The following is a 25,932-nucleotide window of genomic DNA, read 5'->3' as shown; positions in this document are numbered from 1 at the left end:
GACAACTGTGATTTCCACAGCAGATGCATGTTTGTATTTTGTGGATGGATAATTGAATTGTGTCCTTTCATTACGCCCCAGAAACTAAAGCGTTGCTTCCTCCCTCTGCTGGCTTAAACACGCAGTTGCGTTCAGGTGCAAACTGTGGGTGTGGTCGTCTTGACGCGTGCAGCCTCAGCACGTTCGTCGAACCCGCCGACATCCTGCAGGAGGAAAGCAGCGAGCAGGGAAGCCCGCCAAGCAGCCTTGCATTAGCACCACCGCGGACGCAAAGCAACATGGCGTGGCCGTGCATCACGCGGGCTTGCTGCATCAACCGCTTCTGGAGCGAGCTGGACAAGGCGGACATCGCCGTGCCGCTGGTCTTCACCAAATACTCCGACGTCCAGCATAAGCAGCCGAGGGGGGCCGCTGCGGAGAGCCAGCCGGAGGCCGCCAAGGCACCGCCCGCTTCCGCCGGCCCAGATGCCTCCTCCTCCGTCATGCGGCAAGACTTCAAAGCGTGGAAAGTACGCCCGGAGCCCAGCTGCAAACCCCGGAACGAGTACCAGCCAGCGGCCGGCCCCTTCAACCCGGTGACCCAGTACCAGAAGGACTACAAAGCCTGGCCTATCCCCAAGAAACACGACCACCCATGGATCCCCAAAGCCGACGCCCCCACAACCACCACCGCCGCCGCGGGGAAGGTGGAGCGAGTGGCCGCCGAGATGGAGATCGGCGTGGAGAAAAGCGAGATCGAGGAGAAGCTGCAAGAGAAGGAGGTGAAGGAGCCAGCCGGGAGGGACAAGTCCGTCGAGAGGAAAGACCTTCAAGAGGCGCCCGGCGGCGGCAAAGGCAGGGCGGCCGCCGACGCTCTCAACAGGCACATTAAGGAGACCAGCACTTCGAGCAGCAGCTACAGGTAACGCCGAGACATCTTCACAACGTTCTTCTTCTTTTAACGAACACAGAAGATGCTCAACATGTCGTCATTTCATGATGGAATTAAATTTGTATTTTTTACAGATGGTCCCTGAACGCCACATCCGCATCTCTTAATGACGTACTGTATTCATGATATATATCCATTTAATCATTTACCATTTAATATAACTTATAGCAAAAAACATGATATACATGCACTGTCATTTTATTTTAATACTAATGTTACATTAGAATGTAATGATTAGAATGTGAGGTACAATAGTTTTTATTTATCACGGCCTTGACTGAGATTTAGTTACATTGCCCCCATTAGTTTGTCTAAGTGTAGATGAGATTACAATACAATTGTAGTTTAAAAATAATTGGATTCAACCAGAGTTTAAGTCAGGCTCCTCCACCCTTCTACTGTCAGTGCTGTGATTTAACGCACATTCTCCTGTTACAAGACCCCCATGACCTCCATGAGTGAGATTTCCGTAAAGATAGGTCTAATGTATTGATCCGCCCCTCCCTCCTTGGCTATCAAATCAATTTTGTATGTTGCACCAATGAGACTCTCTCTAATCACATTGGAGCGTTGACTTCCTGCAGGAACGCAATGTAGGCCAAGATTGAATAATTCAATAAACCGCCGTGAGGTTGGTTGCATGGAGATTGTCAGCCATGTGATCATCTCTTTCCATTTCGGATTGGAAAAAGAAGATGAGCAATTAAGCTTTATTAGGTGGAACGACTGTTATGGCCATTTTACACAGTGGATGGTCAATGATGCTCATTAGCAAAGATGAATGTTGTCATGCTTCAGCTGCCTGTTTGCAGATAATTTATACATCCAGAAGAACCTTCAAAGTTGAATATCCCAGAAGTGGTTTTCACAATGATTTTTTTTTTTTTTTGCATAAATCATGAACCACTTTGGGGACATTCAACGTCAATCAACAGACAGAGCGTGTCGTGTCGTCACGGTTACCCAAATGAGCAGCTGAGTCCAAAAGCGAAATGCTCCCCGGAGACATGGCAGCCTTCACTCAATCAAACCAAGAGCCTTCGACATTGTGTTGCCGCTGTCTTGCAGAACTGAATTCAAGGCCTACAAGGACGTGAAACCGGTCAAGGCCATCAAGGCGGCGTGCCAGTACAAACCTCCGGCCGGGAAGGAGAGCAGCTTGGAAACCAGCTACAGCGCCACTTACAGGGGCGAGCAGGTCAAGGCCCAGCCGGCTGACAACAAGCTGCTGGAGCGCAGGAGGATACGCAGCCTGTACAGCGAGCCCGGCAAGGAGCCGCCCAAGGTAAGCGCACGCCTACACACACACACACACACTTCCCAGGATCACTTTGTTAGAAACCCTGATGAGGTCCAATTGAATCAAATGTGTATATTTTACTTTGCCATTTCAATTTCTCCACCCATAACAGAAATAGTTGTCCCATATTGTGTGTGCGTGTGTGTGTCAACATGTGTTCATGTAGCCCCTCCCTCTCTCATTTTCGTAGGACGGGTCAGAGGCTGAGAGCACCTCTGTTCTAAATCTGCTCTAGTCAGGTGTGTTTCCATTAGAAAAGCATGGAGGCTCACCTCAGACGACACACACACACACACACACACACACAAAACCACAGTATGCACTACCTTAAGATTATTATTTAAGATCTCCACCGGTTGCCTGCGTCACCTCATTTCTTTTAATGAATCATTCATCAATATTTTGTGGAGTCATACTACAAAGGCATAAATTGGAGACGACCACATTTATTTTCCCCACGGGACCTCCTCCAGGTTTGAGTGATGCCAGTGCTGACATACTATTAGAGCACTAGAAGACCCACGAAGAAAGACACAATGTCTTTCTGAGACGTTTGTTTTCTTTTTCGACTTTTACCATCTATAAGAAAGTCATTGACTGCACTAACAAAGACGAACAGAATGTGGAATAACTGATTGTCACTTTCTCCCGTTGCAAGAAAAAGCACAAAAAAAAATTTTTGGGTGCCGTTGACGTGTCATTACACTAACCTCCATTAAGACCCATAGGACACCTTAAGGCTACGCATGCTCGAACTATAAAGTCGAACTAACAAAAAACATTTTTTTGAAATTCACATTCCGGTGTGTTTTTGTTGTTGTTGCAGACGGACAAATCGGCGACTCGCATCCGGCCAAAGAAAACGACCACGGGGAAGTCTGTGAAGAAGGCTAAGGAGAGCAAGGAGAAGAAGCTTCTAGCCGCTTCGGCCAAGAAGAAAGACGATGCGGCGGCAGCGGCGGCGGCGGCGGAGGCGGGCATCACCAAGAAGAACAAAGAGATCAGCAATAGACTGGCCGAGGCTAAACAGTAACAGCCGCATCGTCTTCGGGCCTAATCGCAACATGCTCCACTGCCTTTTCCCTCATTTCGCTCATGTATGTGAATGTGTGTGCGTGCACAAAAGAGAGCAAACGTGTGTGTCCGCAAAGCTGATTTATTGTCACACATTGTTGATTCAACACTTGATAAGACTTCATTTTCACACATTTTTTACAAATAGATTGCACATTTTGCAGCCAAATCACTCCACAACATTCCTAACATATCATTTTAATCATTCCATATTCCATTTCATTTATGATTTAATATCACGTTAATCCATTTTTTTTCCAGCTATCCAGCATTCACACCTTTTTTTTTTTTTTTTTACCAGAAATTGCATTTTCTATTGTTATCCAATACAATACAACTTTATTTATAGCACGCTTTCACAACGATTAGCTAAGCACCTAATTTGCACGTTGGTCCCGAAGAGCCACGCTAATGTGTTCTGTACATGTACAAAAGGGCGTCTTTACACTGGAACACATCCAAGGATTGTAAAAAGTCATTATGCCAGGGGATGAAAGTGTCGATTTTGTCGTTATTGTGCCTCGACTGCCTCGCCATCAGCGGCTGATCTCCAGTTTCATTCGTTTTGTTGCTAAGAAACCAAATCAATTGGAGTAGAATTCCCTGCAGCTTGCATGCAAGGCCCCTTTTTTGCCCCCCCCTCACCCCACCCCCGATATACAGTACGCATTCTCGCTTGTACATTGAGCCGTTTAGGGTCCATATATGCTGTGCTTCTTGAAATTATATATGCATGTCTCGTAGTAACAAAAAAAAAACCGATAAGTCTAGTAGTGGCTGTACAAGCTCTGAAGTAAATACACACCAGCAAGGTGGTTCCTAATGCACCCTTAGTCTTACACAAATACGAAATTGTACTTTTTAAAGTAAATTGTTGTCTTTTGCTTTCAATGCATTATGTAAAGAAACAATACCCATGAGGCCAATAATTGACATTTTGAGTAGGAGTCTTAAAGCCACACTGGAGAGCAAAAATATAGTGATGAGAAAATAGTTACAAAAATACAGAGGAAAAAAATATAACATTGTAAGATAGTTTTAATGTTGCGAAAAAAATGTCATGATTTTAATATTGTAAACGCTTCATATTGAGAGAAAATAAATAAGTAGTGTTATGACCAAAAAACGTAGAGGGAAAAATGTAATTTTGCAAAAATCCGAGTAAAATTATTCATCAATGACTTTTTTTTCTCGTAATATTACAACTTTATTGTCATATTTGTGCTATTTTGCTTTTCAGTGTGCCGCTAAAACTCCTTCGTTGTCTGCATACGTGCGTGAGTGTGTGTTTAAATGTGTGTGTGTGTCCATATCACAAAGACAACAAAGTGCCCTGGTGCCCAAGGCCCTCATGTATTTTTTTTTTTTTTTTGGGATCCATTTTATTCTGAGCGTTTTCTCATCACAGTGATGAAAAGCTATAAAGGGACAAAAAGACAAACAGATGCAGACGATGACGTGTGTTCTGATCTTTGTGTGTGTGTGTGTGTGTGCGTACGTGTGCTTCTTAGCTTGTTCGAAATGAACTCGAATTAAAGACAAAAAGTGAATGTCAACTCCTGTGATTTGTGTTTCTTCATTTGAGGTGTAACAGGAATAAGTAAGTAAAATGAGGTCAACATTTTTTTGTCTTAGAAAAAACGTGACTGATGCACAACCTCAATAAATAGCGAGAAAATAAGATTTTATTTAAAAATACACATCAAACATATCACAAAAATATTATATGTATGCTTAAACTTTCTAACCAAGAAATGGTGAAAGCAACATCCTTGGTGAAAATCCATATGACTTGCCTAACTGCATTTCATTTTATTTACTCGTTGAAATGTTGTAATCCATTTTTCTGCAACTCAGTCATCTTGACACTAACGTGCATCAATAATTCAGTTGTTATGTCTAGTGTGTTTCCAGAGGGGCCCCAGATAGTAAATAAATGATTAGTAAGGACACTAACAGTAAAAGACCACCTGCACCAATTCTGCTTATTAAAATTGTATTTACTTCATGATCGAGTCAATAATACTTCTATTAATGACAGAGTTTAACCACTTAATTTGAAATCATTACGGTATTATGCATGTGTTCAGTGCAAAGAAAAAAAATCCCCAAGAACATCAATAGAGGGCGCTGTCTCAATAGATGATGGCAATTCTAGTTTTAAAAAACACTACGAAGAAGAAATACGTCACTTCCGGGTTGGTCAAAAAACAAAGCAGAACTGTCGGGTGCAATTTTTTCCATAATAACATATTTTTTGGGTCCCACCGGGTTCTGATCTCGCGTTGCTGGGGTGTGAGTCCAGAGGACTAACCAATGCACAATGGAAACCTTGCTTAGATCGCACGGAAGGTACGTAAACTATATGGTTCAATGGAGCAGCTCAAGCGAATAGACCAGAGACTTGTCGAACTCCAAGTCATCAGCATTAACTTTGCTACACTCGTGACATGGTTTTTCATTTTGGATGCGTTTGCAGTTCAATTGTTCACCATACTGATGGAATAAAATCGAGAGGTTATTTGAATTCTACGCTCCTCACGTCTGCATGTGCGCTATAGTATGGTCGTCGTTAGGTTTCATTTATTTGTCATTTATTTTTGAAAGTGACACCCAAATTGGCTAAAATGGTCTGGAGCCACTTTTTCTTTTTTCCGGGTGATTTGGTGTTGTTGGCTATATTCAAAATTATCTGTTGCTGTTGATGTGTGTCACGATAGCACACCGATTAAGGCTCTGGCAAGTACAGTACTCTTATTTCTTTGCGTCATGGGTTCAAATCCCGTCGATGGTTTTTTTTTTTATTATTTAGAGTGCTATTTTTTGCAGCCATTCGGAAATGCAAACGAGACGTTTCGTTCAGCGTTTTTATTGAGAATTTGAACAGTTTTGGAATCAGGGAAGTTCCAAGTCGCTGTGAAGAATATGCAGTCGCGAAACACAAAACTGCGCAACTCGTAACAGTCGGAACTCGAGATGGGGAGCAAGATAACATGGGAGCATCTTGACATGTAACACCGGAAGTAAACAAAGTCATAAGTGAAAGACGGGAAACAGCGATTCGGTGGTTGGCGTCACTTAAGTATTTGTAAGAAACATTTCTCATATTGACGAAAACACTAATGCAACAAAAACGTCCGTAGAATATTTTCACAATCAGCAACCGCGATCAAACTTTTTTTTTTTTTTTTTTACCGGATGTATCAGATGTTAAACTTAACCAACCTACACTGCTGCGTATTGTAGTCATGTACATTCCAGATTGCTGGTTTGAAATTTACTTTTATTATTATTATTATTATTATTATTTTAATAAACATTAAAACCTGTTAAAACTTGTCTGGTGTTTTATTCCTTGTTTTTATTTTTTTGGGCATGAAAACAAAAATCTGACATTTGGTTAACTGCTTTATATGACAATATGTATGTGTTTTACGTTGTGTAATATGTGTTGGTTGTCCCCCCAAATAAAGAGCAAGTAGTCAAATACACATTCTTGACACATACAAAAAAAATGCATAAAGTTATTAGATACACCTGAAAATGGTGGTGTACCTAATGTAGTGTCCGTGTGACGTCACAGATCAAACAGCCAATCAGAAAGTGGGGGTGAGGGCGGGTGTGGCACTTTTCACTTTCAGTTAAGCTTTGCCCATGATTTTTCCCTAATGAACTGGCCTGTTATTAGGTACACTTTAAAATGGCGGTGTACCTAATGGAGTGTCCAAGTGACGTCACAGATCAAACAGCCAATCACTTAAACCAGGGGTGTCGACCTCCAGTCCTCGAGGGGCCGCGTTCCAACATGTTTTTCAAGTGACCCTCGTTAAGCGCACCTGCGGGAAAACTTTTAGCTTCTTTCACGTTCAAAAGGAGCTAAAAGTTTTCCCGCACCTGCACTTAACGAGGGACTCACACAGACGCTCCATTAGGTACACCGCCATTTTCAAGTGTACCTAATAACAGGCCACTTTATTAGGGAAATATCATGGTCAAAGGTCACAGGTCTTAAGCTCTAGTCCTCAGGGCCGCGTTCCAACATGTTTTCCAAGTGACCCTCGTTAAGTGCAGGTGCGGGAAAACTTTTAGCTTCTTTCACGTTCAAAAGGAGCTAAAAGTTTTCCCGCACCTGCACTTAACGAGGGAAGCACACAGACACTCCATTAGGTACACCGCCATTTTCAAGTGTACCTAATAACAGGCCACTTTATTAGGGAAATATCATGGTCAAAGGTCACAGGTCTTAAGCTCTAGTCCTCGGGCCGCGTTCCAACATGTTTTCCAAGTGACCCTCGTTAAGCGCACCTGCGGGAAAACTTTTAGCTTCTTTCACGTTCAAAAGGAGCTAAAAGTTTTCCCGCACCTGCACTTAACGAGGGAACCGATTCTAAACTTATAAGTGGAATGCACATCACTAGTATAAAAGAGTGCAGACAACTACAGCCTGCCAGGTCGAAATAGCTGACTGGTTAGTGACATGGGCTCTTGCTCAGTAAGACCTTGGTTCGATCCCAGATGTGAGAAAATACCTAGATGTGCTTTTATTGTGCAATTAACCCTTTATTTGTTCTTTTTATTTTTTACTTCCTGTAGTGTAACTATTGAAATGTTCATGAGGTGTACCTACACACATTGTCATATAAAGCAGTTAACCAAATGTCAGATTTTTATGTTTTAATTGGCAAATATAAAAACAAGGAAAATAACACCAGACAAGTTTAAACATAAATGTTTATTAAAAATAATAATATTAAAAGTACACTTCAAACCAGCAATCCAATGTGAAATTGCAGTAGATATATTGGATAACAATATTTAGGCATATATATGCATACACGTTAAGTGTTATAAAATCAAGATTACCCAAAGAGAAGCATAATCTCCCTGATGTTGCATCCAAAGTCAAATTCTGCTTTATTGTCAATTTCTTCACGTCAAGACACACAAAGAGATCGAAATTACGTTCCCACTATCCCACGGTGACAAGACATAGTACACAATATACAAGGAAACAACACAAAAAGTAAAAACAAGAAGGCACAAACAATGAATAAATAAGAGTGATGAATAAATAATACATAAATAACATAAATAAGAGGAGCAAAAATGGAGCAAGTGTGCATACAGCAGACAGTCAGAACATAGCGCAAAAATACAGGACGTTATGCAGCCGAGGATGGAGGGGGGAGAGAGTTCAGGATCCTAACAGCCTGGAGTATGAAGCTGTTGGTGTGTCTGGTGGTGCGGGATCGCAGGCTCCTGTACCTCGTCCCAGAGGGCAGAAGATCACACAAAGAGTGAGCGGGGTGACTCACATTACACACAATCGTGGTCGCCGGAGTGCAGCACCAATAATCTTACCAGCCGTGTTCACTATGCGCTGCAGGGCCTTCATGTTGTGTTCAGTGCAGCTACCACCCCACACAGCGATATAACTGGAGAAGACGCTCTCAATGGCGCCACGGTAAAATATGGTCATGATGGCCGGAGGAGCTCTTGCTCGCCTGAGCTTTCTTCACCAGTAATGCATCGTTTACTCACAGACTCGTTCGTTGTTGAACAGGAAATGCAATTCACGACTCGTTCGTGAACGGGAAGTGACGTCATGGTCTTCTTCGTTTTCTTTTACGGCGAGGTGGCACCAGCTTCAATGCGCATTACCGTCACCTACTGGTTGAAGTCATGAACTGAGATCGTTCGCTCTCGTTCACTGAAAAGAACCCAGCGTTCACTCGCCACTGCGCTATCAGTGCTCTCCGCTTGTACTATGATGTCGAAAATGTCTTCTCCTGTACTCAGCATGTAAGCCTTCATCATGATGACCACCAAAAGGCTGGATCAATTTGAGGTGGTGTGCGAGTGGGCGTCGTGCGGTTTCAGAGGACGTAGCATGGAGGAGCTGAGCGACCACATGTCTGCTCATTTGAGAGACTACCTGGGGGACAAGGACGCCCTGGAGGAGCTGGGTGAGGCTGATGTGATTTAAATTATGTCCTATCACACTCACCTTTTCACGCGTTTCCCCAGATGAGTACACTTGCCTGTGGAAGGGCTGTCCCTTCGTCTCCATGGGCAGCCCGGCAGAGTTGGAGGCGCATGCGTACTTCCACAACTACCACACCAAGCTGAAGTTTGTGGGCTCAAAGCTGCTCCGGTCTCGCCCCGACCTGCCCGCCTGCACCCACGCCGTGCACAGCAACAACCTGCTGCCCGAGTGCTCCGACAGTCACGTCTGCCAGTGGGAGAGCTGTGATGTATGTGGCAGCTCGCTTTTAGTCGAAACAAGAGTGCTTTTAGAACTAAAAGTGACCATTTGTCTCCACATAGAGCACATTTACCAATCCTGAGTGGTTCTATCGGCATGTGGACAATCACATCGAAAGCGCCGAGCCGCAGTCGCTTTCGCATCAACAGCAGGCTCTCTACTGCCGCTGGTCAGGTAGGACTGTCAACGGTTTTGCTCTGCGCTCTGTTTGACTTTGATTGGTCCTGGCAGGCTGCGATGCCTACTTCAAGATCCGCTACCGCCTGAGGGAACATATGCGAAGTCACACGCAAGAAAGACTAGTGGCCTGCCCCACCTGCGGCAGCATGTTCTACAGCAACACCAAGCTCTTTGACCATCTCCACAGGCAGGCCCAGCCAGTGGGTGAGAGGACACTTCAAATTGTCTTTTGACACCCTATTGAATTTCTTCTCCGTTGTTCTAATACTCCTCCATGTGCTCTTGTAGAGTCACTCGTGTGTGAACACTGCGGAAAAGCTTTTTCCAGCGAGAGACTCTTGAGGGATCACGTACGACAGCATGGTAAGCGTTGTCATTTTCATATCTATACATCTACAAAAAAGCCTAAGTAATTTTTTGAAAATATATTCGCTGTGTGATTTTCCAGTGAATCAAGTCAAGTGTCCTTTCTGCGATATGACGTGCACCACACTGGCCGCCCTTAAGATCCACATCAGGTTCCGGCACTGCGACGAGCGGCCGTTCCCTTGCGACTTCTGCGATAAAAGGTCCATACCCTCGCAGACGTGCTCTTACGCTGACAACACAGACGTGACCAGAAGTTATCTTTACACATTTTTCTCATCAGGTTCAAGAATCAGCGAGACCTCCAGAAGCACACAGACGTCCACAACGAGGGCTCGGTGTTCCACTGCTCCGTTGAAGGCTGCACGTATTCATGTCAGACTTTCCAGACCATGAACCAACACTTCAAGAGGGTGCACGAGGTCAGTCGGACAACAGTCGTCGGCTTGTCAACGCCAATGAGATGAGTGATGTCATGTTTAATGTGCAGGTGGGGGGCATGTCCAAGTATAAATGTCACCTTTGTGACAAGGTGTTCTCCTGGTGTTATACGCTCACGCTTCACCTGCGAAAGATACATGAACTCAAGTGGCCCTCTGGACATTCACGATTCAGGTCAGGAAGATTAAGTTCACATTTGCAAAAGCTTCAGTCCTTACCAAGGCATAAATGGCTCTCTTGCAGATACAGGAAGGACGTGGACGGCTTCCTGAAGCTGAACATGGTGCGCGTGGAGACTGAGGAGGTGACCAAAGAAATCATGAAGAACATGAACAAGAAAGCTGCCAGCCTTCGCAAGAGTCAGCGAAGCCGTGGCGAGAGGGCCGCCGTCACGCCCCACAGCGGACGCTGCTCTCCGCCGTCGTCCTCCTCTTCCTCTAACTCCTCTTCAGAGGAAGTGTCCACTCAGTCCAGTCCCCAGCAAGGCACCGATTCGCCCGTCTACTGCGTGATGAGCACCATCCCGCATATCGAGGATGAGCTCGGCGGGAGCGGCCAAGAGGAGGGCGACGCCGGCGGGACGTCTGGAGCCGTGCAGGCTCTTACCATGGTGGCCAGGGGGCTGGGCATGGATGTTGTGTGACAGCACTGACATGGCGTTTTTAGCAGAACCTCATTTTATTGTTCTCAAATGTTGACTTGAGCTTTCATTGTTCTAGATTCCAAATGCATATTTTTTTTTCTTAATAATGCTGCTTTTAAATTTACACACGTGCTTTGTGTTATTTTATGAGCCAATCCCAAGTGAGCATATCTCATCAAAAAGTTGAGGATGTCAACTCAGCCAATCAGGACCAATCTTTACAACCTTGAGATTAAAAAAATAGTTTGAGATTTTGGTGGACAACTATGAAAGGGTTTTGTTTACCAAACTTATTCTTCATTTAATTCCAACAAAAAAGAATCTAAGAATCCATTCAAGGAGGTGGCATCATATAGACGCACTTTATTCCTAAAACAGAAGCTGCACCATCAGTAGCGGCACACAATTATATGTACACATATACACACACGCACACACACGATTACCTAAATCTGTTATATAAAATATATCATCTGACAATGTACCTTTTGAATTCCTCTCCAGAGCTCATTGAGTTCAAGTGTGCGAGAGCGTCTGGAGCCCCAAAATGGCGGGCGAGACGCGACGCTTCCTGTGCGCTCGCCGCGGGGAGGGGGCGGGGCCAGGCGTCCACTTCATGTTTACAGCGTGGCGATAAAAAGGCGTGTACCCTTCTTTGAAAAAATAAGATTCTAAAAGTCATCTACAGCAAAAAGTTCACCACTTGTTCCAAAGCCACTTCCTTTACACTGAGATGTACACACCCGCTAGGATTTGTAATATATAAAAGATATTAAGCGTTAAAAATTCCACATTTAAAAACTTACAATAAATAATATATGCAGGCATTTCATTAGGATAAAATTTCATCGATTGCAATCTACAGTCATTTAAAAACACCTTTTTACGAAACCTCCCTTGATCATCCAAAATGGATTCTTGGCATCTGATTGGACGCTGGGCGGGAGCGCCGAGAGGCTTCTTCCTGCTCCCGGCGAGTCGCGTGACGACGGCTCGTCCGTGAGCATCAGAGCATGTTCATGATGAAATTGTACATCTGCGTCAGCACCACAAAGTGAACAGGCAGACAGGAGCGGCGGTCCTGAGTGGCGGGGTCGCACGTCAGCCAGGAGAGGGCGTTGTACTGCTCCAGGACAAATCTGAGACACCCCAAAAAATTTTTTGTAAAATGTTCAACATGAAGATCAAACTTTCTTCAGCTTTAAAGCATTTAACAACCTCACGTCTGTACATGTAAAACTTTTATGTCGGGCATAAAAAAGTGGACCGTGCGCTCAGTGACTGACCTGAGGACGTCTGAGGTGTGGTTGGAGTCGAGGGGATGGGAGTGTTTACTGTGCAACAGCTCGTCGGATTGGACAGAGGACACGTGCAGGTGCAGAGAAGCCTGGAGGAGACCACGTTCATGAGAATTTATATTTAATCGTAAAAAAATAAAAACTGGAGAAAAGCTCTTATCTGGTACCTTGAGGAACAGAGGACACTGGTTCTGAGCTTGAGGACAGGCTGACCAAAACCAGTCGGGTAGCGGTCCAGCCTTGGCAGTGGACACGAAGTAGCCCAGCGCCATGGGTTGCTGCAGGATGTTCAACGCCTCCTCGTGAGACTCCATGCGATCCGCGCTCTGACCCTGCAGCACAAAATGCCAAATGAAAATCAGAAAATCATTCAAATCACAAAATTCATTTTCAAACAAATTGGAGTGTGTTTGGAGGTATTTGCGAGCCTACAACACGAGCTAACGTCAGTACCGACCTTGCTTCCGTCGCCGCCCTGGTGGTAATGCGAGCCAGGCGAGTGAACAGGGGAGGTGGTGGGCGAGTTGGGCAGGATGCTGATGATGTCGGGGTCCACCATGTCGTTGTCGAACAGCTCGAAGATGCCAATTTCGTCAGAGCCGTCTGTGACGAAGGAGAGGTTTGCTTCGTTCCAGAGCTAATCCTGCTACTCGGCGTGGCGCCAAGGCTCACCTGGATTAATGGGGTTGAAGTTGATGTCGATGGGCTCCGACGTGTTGGTGTTGACCTGCACCATGGCCGAGGTGGGAAACACCAAGATGTGCGTGCACGACGTGTCTTGCGGCGTGCTCAGCTGCGACGTCTGCATGTTGAGCGTGGTGCTGCGGCCGAACACCGAGCCGGTCGACACCGAATCTGCACGGCGGGAGAATTCACACCAATCAAAACCCAGAACAATTGTTTGTTTGCTCACTTCACATGTGTCTTGAGTTTCACCTGGCATGACCACAAAAGAACCTTGAGGCTCCATGGCGACCAGGCAGGCGCTAAGGATGCTGGGAGTGTCGGCAGCGGAGATGCCGCACATCCGGCATGTCTCTTTCAAGCGTTTGCTGAGGGACTGAAGGTTCCTCCTGCTCAGCAGAATACTCCAGTCTGGACCAATGAGCACAACAAGAACACATTAAGTTTTTCTCTAATGATTTGGGGAATGCTGTCATGGGCACGTGTTTACCTCTGAGCTCGCCGTGGCCCATCCTCCCCAGGCGACCAATCACCACCCTCCACGGCAGTGAAGTCACCTGCACTAAGCCCAGGCACCAATCCCACAGCTTCTGCAGACCCAACCGTCGGGCGGAGCCCATTTTCCGGCGGGCCCTACAACCAAAACACACAAGCCAGTTAAAAAAAAGAAATAAAAATTGTCGGTCCTCAGCGCTGTCGCCTGTGGCTTACCTGTTGGGCACGTCGATGCTGATGATGCAGCTCTCCAGCAGCTCGCCGTGCTGGTCGGTACAGGAGGCCAGCAGCCAGCGCTGGTCGTGCGACAGGCAGTAGCCCACAAACAGGATGTTGTACTTCTGCGACGCCTCGCCGAACGTCTCGCCTAGCTCCGTCTGCTTATCTTTCACCGGGGCCAGAATGAAAGGTGGCGTGTACAGACGCAGACACTCCGGTCTCTGCACGGACGGAAAAAGTTTATAAAGCTCAAAATGCCAGGAACATTTCAGATCAGCCAGGATGACGCTACCTCTGGGTTTTTGAGCGCCGTGTCGATGGCAAGGCCAGGACCGAAACCCGTCAGAGCTTTGAAGTTGGTGGAGTTAGGCAGGGGCCGGCGACATTGCGTGAAGACGGAGAAGGCGAGCGACTTGAGGTGCTGGCCGTACAGGTGCCGCTCGCCGCTGTGCACCGGCTGCAGGAGGTACTGGCACGGAACGATCTGACAAAAAAAACCACAAGCGGACGTTAATGAATAAAAGGTGGCGGGACAGCTGATGTTCGAAGCAGACCTTTTCCACGACACCTACCTGCACGGAGACGGCGTTTCTGATGCGACTGGGAAGGAACTGGAGCATCTCGGTGTAGCAGCGTAAGAGGCCTAGCGTGTAAGCGCTGGAATGGACCTCGCGGTCGGCGTCGGTGTAGCTGAACGGGTCCACTATGTACACCACGATGGCGGGCGGGTAGGAGATGGCGTGCGACTCGCCGTCCGTTGGCTTGCCCACTTTGTCTCTCTCCATTGTGCTGAAAACAATGTGCAATGGCTTGTTAAAAAAAAAAGAGGCGGGACTAAATCACATAGGTGAAAAAATTATATTTCCGTAGAAATGACTCACCTCTCGGGTGCCTCACTCGAGCTTTGGGCAGTGGCCCCATTTTCCGCACCCGGGCCTTGTGGGTTGGACTGGGGCCCGTTATGCGCCGCGCTACCCTGCAGCCCGCCGGCTCCAAATGGGGCGTAGGAGCCCGGCTTGGACGACGACAACCCACCCATGGTCTGGGTGCCGGAGGGGGCGGGCGGAGGGCCGCTGTTGATCTGGGTGGCGTTTGAGTTTCCTGAAGAGGCGGAGCTCTGAGAAGATGCGGCAGTGGCTGGGTTGCGCTGGGATAGGAGGGAGCTGTCCAGAGACTGCTCTGCTAGGTAGGGAGCTAAGAGAGGAGATGAACATGGATGTTCTCAGCACTGATTGGAGGATTATAATTCAAAATCTCAGAGGAAAAATACAGTCTGGTGAGAGAAGGACCTAGATCGTAGCGGCACACTTGAGCAAAGACTTTGAGTTTATTGAAGGCCTCGCTGTTGCCGTCTCTGGCGGCCATCTTGAGGAACCAGTCGCTGAGGGGCTGCTCGGCCATGCTCCTGCCTTCTGTGCTGCCGACCTTCAGGATGCCCTCGGGATGGCTTTTGCAGATGGGCCTGTGCTGGCCGAGCTGGCACGCCTGTCAGAGGAAATCATATCACAGCTTCTGCTTAGGAAACTTTTTTTTTGGGGGGGGCAGAAATGTGAGCATATAAATAAGAGCAGGAAGCACGCACCTCATACATGGCGCTCAAATCTTTGAAGAACGTTTTGGCCCGGCCGAGGAGCGTTTCGCTTTCTGGGCAGACGACGACAAAGCCGACATCCCTCTGGGAGCCGAAAGGATCCAGGAGCAGCTTTTCCCAGTAGGGCAAGCCAAAGGGGGACAGCACCACAAAGTCGTACTCGTAGCCCACCAGAAATGTCGGGATGGGCAGCGGCTCGGGAGACTCGTCTGTACCTGTGTGCCAAGCAAGAAGACAAGCTTAAGAAGCTCCAGAAGCAAACTAGGGCTGTCACTATCAAATACTTTCAAAATCAATTCATATAATAAGATGTTATCTTGCATGCAAGTGCAATACAAATACATTTTTTTGCCCTGATCGACATTTGAAGATTCAAACTACTTGAAATTGAAAATATGCTGCTAATGTCGTGAGCTCAACTTTGACTTGTGTCCTCTGCGGTCTTACCATAAGACCCCCTCCCGGCCATCTTGTGGAACTGCTGCCAGGTGAGGGGTCCTTGAACGCCCCACGAGCGCACGCTTCTCTTCTTCTGAATGGTGTCCTGCAAGACAGGCTGGAGGGACAACAGCACACGCAGCACGTCCTGAGAGAACAGCTTGTTCATGTCCGCTGCTGCATGAGGGAACCACACACAAAAGAAGAAAAATCTTACTTCATAGTCGTTAACGGGACGAGAAAAGAGAGAAGGATGGAAATGGATGCTTACATTTGCATTTTGGCCACTGATGAAGACAAGTGCTTTTCACGAGACTTTCATCCACTTTGCCTCCCGACATGTTGTCCATGAACTGCCGGCCGTGCTCCAGCGCCATGTAGCAGTCGTTATAACAGTCTCTCTCCTCCACCCTCACAAAGGAGCTGGGGGCGGAGCTCAGTTTGGGGTACTCCACGCCTCCCATGGGCGCAAATGGGTTGGTACACTGGTCCTGGAGGAGTAGAATGAGCTCGTCGGGCGGTTTCTCCTTCAGACTGCACGACTTGTGCTTGGCGGACGCCCGCAGCTCTTCGAAGCAGCGCTCCGTGTCGCGGCCGGCGTCCGAGCCGCGGCCGACCACGTCCAGCTCGTCCTCCAGGAAGAGCCCGGCGGACTGGCCGAAGCGGCGATTGGCGACGGCGCTGAAGCCGCACGTGCAGGGGTACTGGGCCTCGCCGTTGTCCTTCAGGTACACGCCCACGTCGGCGCCTCGGATGTTCATGTTGCACACGCACACGCAGCAGCTGTCGAAGTTGCAGTCCTTGAAGAGGTTCATGACCGACTCGGAGAGGATGAGCGTGACGTAGAGGCTGTGCGCCTCCGGGACGGACGGGACGGTGGCCGGCTCCACCGAGCTGAGCGGCCGGCAGGTGGAGGAAGTGGAAGCCGGGGAGTAGAGGTCAGAGTTGTCGTACTTGAGCGAGCCCTGGACGCTGGAGGGTCCGCGTGGCGTTCGAGGGGTGCGGGGAGTGCGAGGCGTGGGCACGGAGAAACGGGGCGTGGCCGGCGACGGGAGGATGCCCGCGCCACTGTTGCTGGGAGGGGCACTGCTGGACATGACGGGCGTGTGGGTCTGAGGGGTGTGGCTCTGGATGTCATCGGGCTCCACGCTTGGGATGTTGCTTTTGCAAAACAAATTGTGCCGTTAGATGGTTCCAACATTTGACAGCGTCTTCATTTCTTACCTGTCTTTGGTCACCACCGGTGGCATCAGCTCCATTTTGCCGATGCTCCAGTTCCGCATGTACACACATTTGTGCTCGGGCAGCTTGATGGGCATCAGACACTGACTGGGCAGGGTCTTCAGAGGGGCGTACATGGAGCAGCCAATAAATGGCTGACTCGTCTCCGGCTTGTACACAAAAGAAAAGTCCTACAAGAAAAGCGAGAAGGCGGAAATTCAAAGACGGCGCGCTCTTTGCGTTGGGCGCTTCGGCGGGGGGTGCGGCGTACCTTTACTTCAGTGGGCTTGGGGCTGCAGAAACCCTCCTCCACCTCCATCTTGAAATGGTTGTTGAGCTGGCTGCTATCCAGCAGGGTGAGGCCGGCCCCCGCTTCCAGGCTGTCCTTGCTGCCAGAGTTCATGGGGGAGTAGCCCTGCTGGTCCGTAGACGGCGGGGTGGGAAACATCTTGTGCAGATCTGCCGTGCCTGTCCGAGCAGGGAAAGGAAGATGTTACTGCCCTGCTGAAAAACATTCCCGACTCCAAAAGATCCGTGAAGGACAATCTTACTGATGGAAGCCAAGGGGTCCAAAGAGGCGGGCTTTGCTTCTTTCGAGACAAACTTGTCATCTACACCAGCGCTGGCTCTTTTGGCTCCAGGCTTTGGGAATACATCATCATGTCGGTGAATAATGCAACATTTAGCAGCTCCTCGGCCAGCATGTGATAATCTTCAGATGTGCACTTACCGCTAACTCATCCTCATCCGAATTGAAGATTTTATCCAAGTCGCTATAGGACACGGCCAAGTCGTTCTCATGGATGAGGCTGGTGGAGGCGGCTGGCTTGCTGCCTGATGGACCTTGACCTTCTGCACCGCATTTACACAAAAAAGCACACCGTGAGAACGCGCCAACTTGGTACTTACGCAATGATCGAGTTAGCGCTCACCATCAGCTGAAGCCGATCCGTCATCCAGCTACGTTTGGGAGAGAACCGGATCAGAACTTAACCCAGCTTTGTCTCGCGCAGTGGTTCTCAAAGTCAGGACACACGACGCCTACCTTATGTTTCTTGCTCCCATCCCTCTCAACTCCAGACTTGTCCCTCTTTTCCCTGAAACTGAATTCCTCGTCTCCTTCGTCAAAGGCGTAAGGGTCAGGCTCGCCGCTGTGGTCGCCGTCCGTCGTGGCGCAGGACAGGTATGTATTCCTCCGCTGGGCGTAGGTCTTCACCACGTCCTGGGACACTTTGAGAGGCTGCATGGAGCCCACCATCAACCTGAGGAGGAGATTTTTTTTTTTTTTTAAGCACACATTGTATTTCTACTCAAGTACTGCACGCGAGTAGTTTTCCCATCTCTGCTGGCAAATTGCTTACTCTGTAACAGACACGACGCTTTCGGCTCCCGCGCCGCCTCCAGAGTCATCTCGTACTTTGTCGGCAGGTAGCAGAGGTGTGTGAAAGATGGCCGCCTTCTTCCTCGGCAGGTTGAAATACTTCCAGGGGTTGTGTCCGGAATCTTCGTTGGGGTTGACGGCGGAGCCGATAAAGACGGTGGGCTCCAAGGTTTCGTTAAAGGGTGGGGGGAAGGGTAAAGGCATGGGCGTGCTCTCCGGAGGGGGCTCCTCCGACGAGCTCTTCTGAGGCAGCAGGCAAGGCTCCACCGAAGGCGGGTAAAAGGGCTGGTGAATGGGCGTGGAGTTCTTCATGCCGCTCGGAGTCAGGTCGCCGTCGGCGTGGTCGCACGGGTGCGGGCTGAGCGGCGGGGGCGGCGGCGAGCCCACCAGGTCGGCGGTGGGACCGTGGGTGTGCGGCGTGGGCGCTTTGGGGGGCGCGGCCGTGTCCACGTGGTGCAGGCTGGGGTAGGTGCCCTCCTCCTGCCCTCGCAGGCACAGCCTGGGCGTCTGAGGCTCCAGCGGCTGCTCGTCGCTCACAGAATTGCGGTGGTGAAAGGGAGTTTGCGGCCTCTTTTGCTGCTTCTCGCCCTTCTCCAGCTTCTCCACCAGCTTGTGCTTTGGGGCTGGCGGGGTGGGCTGGCCTGACGATGGCGGGTGTCCTGAGGTGTTGATGGGCCGCTGCTTCGGATTCTTATGCCTAAGTGAGGAGAGGGGGGGGGGGAGATGAAATGGAATCTTATTTGCCCCCCTCTCCAAATAAATGATACTTTCTGCCCACAATATTTGATAAGCAAACCTTGAACAATTGCAATGTGGCCTGTGGACGGGCTCCACGAAATCCCAGAGCCCGGTTTTGTCTGCCTCGTCCTCACAAGTCCCGTTGGTCAAGTTTGTAAACTTCCTCCTACCGAGACAGAAGAATTGACATTTACCAAGAAATTCCTAGCGTTTCTCTTCTGGATTTAAAGATTGTGCTTTTATGTACTTGTTCCCTGTGCGGTTTATGTTGTACTCCTGCCAAACGGACTCCACCATGTGGCTGGCCAGCCTTCGAGGGATTTTCCCCCCGTGAAGAGTGTTGTTGTTACTGAAGCCGTCGGACGCAGAAGACAATTTATGCCACCTGTGTGCTGGCTGATAGCCTACAATGGCGGCAAGACAAACGTGATATATTCATATATAAACCCAAGTATATTCCGTAAAAACTGCCGCGGCCGTACCAGTCTGAGCTTCCTCCGGCGACGTTGGTGGCGTCAGCGTGACAGAGGACATGGCGGGATCTCGGTGAGCGGCCTGGCCTGACTGAGCGCCGCCGCACGTGCTTCCTGAGGTGTTGGATGAACCTTGAGAGACCACTGCGGGGAGATCTGTCAGGGGGAGGAGCACCAGACAGGACGGGTACACCATCCTCACTCCAGCTGGAACAGGAACACACGCAAATCAGAACGAGCACAAGGAAATGGGTGGAATGCTTCTGCTATTAAAACACGTGACGCCTCACCAACGAGAACCTCCACGGCCGCCAGGGAGTCATCTTCCCAGTCGCCGTCCTCCATCTTCTCCTCCTGGATCTCCTTCGGATTGGGGCTGATGGGATAAAACTGCCGCCACTCTTCAATGAGCTTCTGCGTGGGGTGGTCTGACATTTTGAAGCCCTGGCCCGTGAGGGAACCGTTCAAGCCGTACGGGCTCAAGATGACTGCAAAGCAGGTGAGGGCGAGTTAAGCGGAGAGTGACACGTGAGCGGGATCTGCACGGGGCTTACCTTGCAAGGGGCTGGAGCTCTGCTGGGCGAGGCTCAGGTGCTCCTCGCTCAGCCGCTGCAGAGGCTGGTGTTGCGCAATCTCCACGCTGGTGCACACGCTGCTGTCGCCGTGCACGAAAAATGTGAACGCGCAGGACAGATGCTCGCTGTCATGGAGAGCGACAGAGAGAGAGAGAGAGACACACAGTGGCGCATTTAATAGGGCGGGATTAGGTCTTTGAAACGACACAATGACACTTTGGAACGAGGTGTCAAGTGAATCTCCTACCCATTTGAAATCATGAACAAAAGCTCACGGCTCATATCCTCAACAGCCTCCATCTGACTTACTTTTGTCAGGCTATTTCTCAATAAAAATGTAAAAAAAAAAATAACTTGAATAGTCTTAAAAATAATACAACAATCGAGGTCGTTATTTTCCATTTCGAACAAGCGGCCAAGTGCACTGAAATTGTACTTGTTGACATAGTTGGTGTAAAAACCACAGTGCACGCTCAGCATTTTCCAAAGGCTGACCCTGTTTACTGGCCAGCAAGTGTGAGCGACAACAACTGTGTTAGGAGGAACTGACTCAACTCCCACTTACAGCGCCTAACACATTTATTAGACCACCACTCCAACGTGAGCTTCGTGCCACAGCTGCCTTGAATTAACAGCAAAAAAAAATTTTTTTTACTTGTATTCCTTGAACAAAAAAAACCAACCTAAATTTCTTTTTTTTTTTTTACTCAAGTCAAAAACTAAAGGTTGGTAGAGGGAAGAAAAGAGTCATTCCAAGGCATCCATTTTGTGTTTGCCTGCTGGGCTATCAAGCAATCAAATATGAGGACAATGTTGCATAACGGCTAAATAAATACATCCCAAGCAACAAAGAACCCGTCTGCGGTCAAAGCCGAGTATGTGAAGCAAACACATTGGAGCACTCAAGGCATCTATGCATCCACGTTTGATGGCCTTTCTTTTAATTAGGCTTGGCTCGGATCCAGGGGAGTCCGCTCGGGGTGGCGCGGTTGACATGTTTTGGCGCCGTGCACAGAAACATATTGAGAGACAGGACAAGGAGCTTTGCTAAGTGAACTGGCGGGCTGCTCTCCAGAAGGCGCGTTAACTTGCATGGAGGAGGTCACACGCCCAGACAAATGTGATTTTAAATGGACTTCATATGACACACTGACGAAAATGCAACGTCAATCTTTGAGTGGGACACTTCGACATCAACATCTGCGAAGGCCCCTTTTTCAGACAATCCCCCCGCTGGGAACGAGCGAAGGACATCGTGGCGTGGGAAGCCCCCGAATTGTAGTATGAATGAGAACATCTGTCCCTACTGCGGTATATTTACTGGACATACGTGTGTCACAAAAGTTCCAGGACTGACATCACAAAAGACATTTCAAAATCCAAACTAGCAGTACCATGGATCTGTTCGAAACAAACTAGCTCAGGTCTTGCACCAAAACAGCTTTTCTTTGGAAACAGCAGCACACAAGACGAATGTTCCATCGCTCAGAAACCAAGTGTGCGATTTTACTACTGTATTTTTTCGGTAGCGGTTTTTCTGCTTTGGTTGCACTGCAAAGAATTTGCCCCGAGGCATGTTTAAGCTGCATGCCGCATTTAATGGGAGAGACAGAAAACAGCTATATGTTTAAAAAAAAAAAAACACACACCTCCATCTATCAGCATTAGCACAATGACAAGCTTCTGACCAGGTGCAGCTGCGGGGTTCCTTCCTACCTTTTATTGATGACTTTCTCGTCCTTCTGATAAGGCTTCACAAACCACTTGCCGATGCGTACAAAGCCGCGGTTCATGAGGCAGCGCTCCAGCAGGTTGTGAATGGCTTTGAACAGGAGCGTGCGACACTCGTAGGACAGGCCGCTTTCCCACTCGCCGTCCTCCTCGCCTGGAGAGAGGTGGAGAAATTAGGGAAAGAAAGAAAAAAAATGGAAATATGCATGAACAAATCCCAACGGGCATCCTCAGATTGTGTGTTTAAGTACGATAAAAGTTGTCAGTCAGGTTTCGGCAATATGGAGGGCGTGAGTGAAATTGAAACTTTTGAACGACGTCAACCTAACATTTATGGTGCTGTAAGGAGGTCATGTGACATATTCTAGGGGTGGTGTCTGGTATTTGCAGATTCCCACTTTGTGTCTTCAGCTGCAAGTGTTTGGGGGGAACGCCTGTTGAAATTCCCCAGGTGTACCTAATACCATGGCCTGAAAGTAAACAATCCAAATCTGCTTGTTTTTGCCTCAATTGTAGAAAGATAGGCTCGTGATCTGCGCTGACCCAACGAAGAAATGAGTTATAAAACCCCGGAAGCGATCATCTTGAATGGCTCGCTGAGAATCAAATTCCACAAGCGTTTTTTGGAGGAAAGCTGCTACATACCGGCCTGAATCTTCCGTGGCACAGAGCCAGCAGATTCCACACAGCTTTGGACGACTGACTCAGATGTTGTATAATGCAAAAACGGGAAAAAAAAGGATTGCTTTGAAATGATAAAACTAAGTAGAACGTTCCCGTGGAAGTGCCTTTATTACACCTGTGTTGTCACTCGAGCGCTAAGAGCGGTTATATTTGACCGAGTATGCCCGACGCGACGCGGAATCAGACTCACTCAAGAGTTCGTTATGGATGAGCTCGGCGAAGCTGGGGTCGTCGCCCCACCAGAAGAGCCAGAGTTCCCGGCGACCGGGCGTGTGATGCCGCCGCCACACGCTCAGCACGTCGGCCGCCATGCACCGGCTGAAGCTGCACAAGATGGGGTCCTCCTCGGTCACGGGGAAGAGGATGGGCGACGACGTGGGGCCTTCCCACACAAAGCGTCGCCATTTTATCCCGGTCAAATCAGCCTAGAAAAGAAGGGAGAGCGTTGATGAAAAGGTTGGCGAGACAAAATATAATTTCTTATCCTAGCTGCAACCTTTCCGTGTCTATTGTCCCTGAACTCTATCACTATTGCAAAACACGTGGACAAAGCATAAAGCTGGCCACCAATCTGTTGAAAGTTTTTTTTTTTCTTCATTAGTGGGACTCTTTCCTAGTCTATGTGGCCTAGTGTTTGATTGTATATATATATCATGTGAAAAGTTATCATCTGTTGACCATACAATATAACCCATAGATCATTTATATTGTCATGATTGATGTGTGGAGTTTTGGCTTTACTCTACTGCGACCCTGCTCACCGGTGATGGCGCATTGTGATTTTCTAGGAACGTGATCGTTTGAAAATATAAGTGCAGGTACAAATTGATAGTGGTTAAAAAAAAAAAATGCGGTCAGTGTCATCATTAATAATTTTAATTAATTGATAACATAATGTCATTATTATTAAAGTAATTTGCTAAATTAGAAGAATATAAAGCGCAATTTTAAGGCCGTTGATAAAAACATCAAGTCTCAGTTATGTAACACCGCGACTGATGATCATTTGAAAGTGTGCATGCTCCTCCCTAATAGCAGTTACTTTCTAAACTATACATTCCTCGCTGACATGCATGTTTTGGGCATGTGGGAAGAAGCCCGAGAACCACAGGGAGAACATGCAAACTGCACACAGAAGAGTGCAAATGTGCTCTAAAACTTATCGAAGTAAAATAACAGTCAAAAAGCATATAATCCTAAAGAGCCGCTGCGAATATGTTAAAAAAAAAACATGCCACACACGATCATAATGATCATAAAAAGTTGCCAGCCCACATGCGCATATCAGTGGAAACAGATTAGTTAGTAAAACATTGAACAGCTGACGGGCTCGTCTAACACGACTTCAGTGTTTGTAGTAAGACTTGCTCGTAATTAATGCTAATGTCAGCGTATTGTGCGCACCCTTGGCGGCATACGAGCCCTATTCATAAGGCAATTGGGCACCGCTTGGCCCCGCAGTATGTGTGCTGCTCCTATTATGGAAGTTGGCCGAGATCACGATTTGCAACTTGCAGGCCCCGATGCCTTCACGCCAGTCTGCAAGTGACGTTACAAAGCTCGGCAGCCTGATTAGCCAAAATGGCTTTCCGTGGCCTCAGCGGGCGCAGAGCTAGGCTAGCTTACACATACACATTCATATACACTCACAACACAACACACAGCCTTACCAGGCAGAAGAGGTTGGAGTGGCAGTCCTCCAAACTGGCCCCGTTTGGTACAAAGCACGAAGTCATCCTTGTCACTGCGTCTTCGGAACCTTTAAGTCCATGGTCTCACACAAGAACTGCTCGCTCGGGGGGTGGTGAGGGGGGGTTGCTGCTTCTACGACCAGCCGCCGCTAGTCAGCCAGGCAACTTCCAGCCGGCGCTAGCCGCCGCTAGCCCGAAAGCTAAGCCAACGTTATGGATCGCATCGAGCGGAAAGACAAGCATCTAGCTAAACGATTCATCAATCCGATTTGAAATGTATTGTCCGGTGGGCTTTTCAGTGAGCGAGCGTATTGGCGGCGGTGAGGCTACATTACCGTAAATATCAAAATAGCACGAGTTAACATGACCGGATTGACTACCGCTGACTAAGTGATATTCGCGGTGCACAAAAAATACGGGGGAGCTCCGAAAGTAAAAGAGGAAAAACTTCAGCCCCGAATGCGCTAGCGCTATTGGCTGCTAGCCGATCTGAAACAATTTCAAGGCAAAGGAACTCTGTGTGTCTGTCTGTCTTGTCTGTGTGTCTGTCTCTCCCCTCCCCCTGGTCTCTACTAGCCTGCTAGCAGACGAGCTAACATGCCAGAGGTCCAACAACGCTAGCCTCCATAAAACAATTAGCTCCGCCGCCCCCCCGTTTCGCTAACAAGCACCATGATGCTCCCCCGTGCGATCTCCGAAAACAACCCCCGAGAAAGGAAGGAAAGGGCGAAACGGCGAGGCTACTCATCGGCTTGCGCGCCCCCCTGCCTGTGCTTTATGGCTCCAGCAGATTTCCATTATTTCAACTCATGGATTGAATTCTTTAATGGCGGCCAGGAGGACAAGTCTGCCTCTCGGCTCTGATTGGCCATTTGCCGCTAATGGGGGCGTCATCCGGCTTCTAGTAGCTCCATGACTTCACAGTTTACAAGATGAAAAGCTCCACTTGCATCTGTCATACTACTGTCACTGGAGCTCACCCCCTCAATGATGTCTCTCGGGCCGACACGTTGCTCACTGCAACACGTTTTCATTGGATTGATGTTAGTTGACATAATAAAAACTTAATCAGTCATTTGCACGGGCTACTCATGTCCTGACACATTTCGACACCTCTTCTAACCATTCCAACTTCAACTAAGCAAAGAAAATCAGGACTACTAGGATCCTTGAAGTTCTCACTTCTAGGATTCTACATTCACCACCCCAACATTCATTCAAAATGAGACAGTAAATAAAAAATGTTCCCTATTATTGTCATTCCAAAGTCAAACAATTTAGCTCATTCTAAACTTTTAAAAATGCAATTGCAATGTGCAGAGTTGCCAATGGATATATATGATTTGTATATTCTAGGCCCATATTAGAATATCTTTACAATGTCATGGAATTGTCAAAAATGGCTATGATTGAACATACTTTGACTAATTCAATTTAAATAAAAAATATGTGGGTGTTATATTATGTACATTTTCTGAATGGCCACATTTTGCAAATGTATATATGACAGAAA

The 25,932-nt window shown here is 48.0% G+C and overlaps 3 protein-coding genes across 5 annotated transcripts; 2 read left to right on the top strand and 1 right to left on the bottom strand.

Moving 5' to 3' along the window:
* The first annotated feature begins 41 nt into the window (after positions 1–41).
* map6b (microtubule-associated protein 6b) lies at positions 42–4,861 on the top strand. 2 transcript variants are annotated; one of them, XM_049725532.2, is made up of 4 exons: positions 42–901; positions 2,000–2,216; positions 2,422–2,470; positions 3,058–3,164. In XM_049725532.2, the coding sequence occupies exons 1-3, from the start codon at positions 279–281 to the stop codon at positions 2,464–2,466; spliced, it is 885 nt and encodes a 294-aa protein (XP_049581489.1). In that variant the 5' UTR covers positions 42–278; the 3' UTR covers positions 2,467–2,470; positions 3,058–3,164. The 2 variants fall into 2 exon arrangements, with proteins under 2 accessions (XP_049581489.1, XP_049581488.1); XM_049725531.2 differs by lacking the exon at positions 2,422–2,470 and having other exon boundaries at positions 3,058–4,861.
* A 633-nt stretch (positions 4,862–5,494) lies between these two features.
* Positions 5,495–11,324, top strand: zgc:112083 (uncharacterized protein LOC550461 homolog). Its single transcript, XM_049724771.1, has 10 exons — positions 5,495–5,657; positions 9,105–9,271; positions 9,333–9,559; positions 9,633–9,744; positions 9,802–9,954; positions 10,039–10,113; positions 10,199–10,319; positions 10,400–10,538; positions 10,607–10,731; positions 10,801–11,324. Exons 2-10 carry the CDS (start codon positions 9,121–9,123, stop codon positions 11,198–11,200), a joined length of 1,503 nt encoding a protein of 500 aa, XP_049580728.1. The 5' UTR covers positions 5,495–5,657; positions 9,105–9,120; the 3' UTR covers positions 11,201–11,324.
* A 209-nt stretch (positions 11,325–11,533) lies between these two features.
* On the bottom strand, positions 11,534–25,284 carry LOC125971782 (mediator of RNA polymerase II transcription subunit 13-like). Of its 2 annotated transcripts, none has more exons than XM_049724763.2 (30): positions 24,399–25,284; positions 22,919–23,153; positions 22,030–22,198; positions 20,293–20,438; positions 20,029–20,226; positions 19,748–19,945; positions 19,513–19,669; positions 19,324–19,431; positions 18,508–19,224; positions 18,192–18,408; positions 18,079–18,106; positions 17,877–17,998; positions 17,698–17,788; positions 17,418–17,614; positions 17,150–17,337; positions 16,197–17,086; positions 15,935–16,099; positions 15,479–15,702; positions 15,186–15,381; positions 14,778–15,090; positions 14,469–14,685; positions 14,189–14,380; positions 13,894–14,117; positions 13,673–13,815; positions 13,435–13,593; positions 13,171–13,353; positions 12,956–13,101; positions 12,666–12,830; positions 12,487–12,587; positions 11,534–12,339 (listed from the first exon to the last, which is right to left on the bottom strand). In XM_049724763.2, exons 1-30 carry the CDS (start codon positions 24,462–24,464, stop codon positions 12,207–12,209), a joined length of 6,288 nt encoding a protein of 2,095 aa, XP_049580720.1. In that variant the 5' UTR covers positions 24,465–25,284; the 3' UTR covers positions 11,534–12,206. The 2 variants fall into 2 exon arrangements, with proteins under 2 accessions (XP_049580720.1, XP_049580719.1); XM_049724762.2 differs by having other exon boundaries at positions 15,935–16,102; positions 24,399–25,283.
* Positions 25,285–25,932: the final 648 nt, after the last annotated feature.

Source organism: Syngnathus scovelli, chromosome 7 (assembly GCF_024217435.2).
Source record: "Syngnathus scovelli strain Florida chromosome 7, RoL_Ssco_1.2, whole genome shotgun sequence".
In the NCBI taxonomy this organism is placed as follows: Eukaryota; Metazoa; Chordata; class Actinopteri; order Syngnathiformes; family Syngnathidae; genus Syngnathus; species Syngnathus scovelli.
Note: the sequence above shows the minus strand (reverse complement) of the source record. Positions and strands in the feature narration are given on the sequence as shown.

Excerpts from the sequence above, each read along its gene's own strand:
- map6b (XM_049725531.2), top strand. The coding sequence starts at position 279 with ATGGCGTGGCCGTGCATCACGCGGGCTTGCTGCATCAACCGCTTCTGG. Across the intron at positions 902-1,999 it reads ACTTCGAGCAGCAGCTACAG|AACTGAATTCAAGGCCTACA; the intron begins GTAACGCCGAGA and ends GCTGTCTTGCAG. Across the intron at positions 2,217-3,057 it reads CCGGCAAGGAGCCGCCCAAG|ACGGACAAATCGGCGACTCG; the intron begins GTAAGCGCACGC and ends TTGTTGTTGCAG.
- zgc:112083 (XM_049724771.1), top strand. The coding sequence starts at position 9,121 with ATGATGACCACCAAAAGGCTGGATCAATTTGAGGTGGTGTGCGAGTGG. Across the intron at positions 9,560-9,632 it reads GCCAGTGGGAGAGCTGTGAT|AGCACATTTACCAATCCTGA; the intron begins GTATGTGGCAGC and ends GTCTCCACATAG. Across the intron at positions 9,955-10,038 it reads CAGGCAGGCCCAGCCAGTGG|AGTCACTCGTGTGTGAACAC; the intron begins GTGAGAGGACAC and ends GTGCTCTTGTAG.
- LOC125971782 (XM_049724762.2), bottom strand. The coding sequence starts at position 24,464 with ATGACTTCGTGCTTTGTACCAAACGGGGCCAGTTTGGAGGACTGCCAC. Across the intron at positions 18,107-18,191 it reads ATGGGAGCAAGAAACATAAG|CTGGATGACGGATCGGCTTC; the intron begins GTAGGCGTCGTG and ends TCCCAAACGTAG. Across the intron at positions 17,338-17,417 it reads CCAAGCCCACTGAAGTAAAG|GACTTTTCTTTTGTGTACAA; the intron begins GTACGCCGCACC and ends CTTTTCTTGTAG.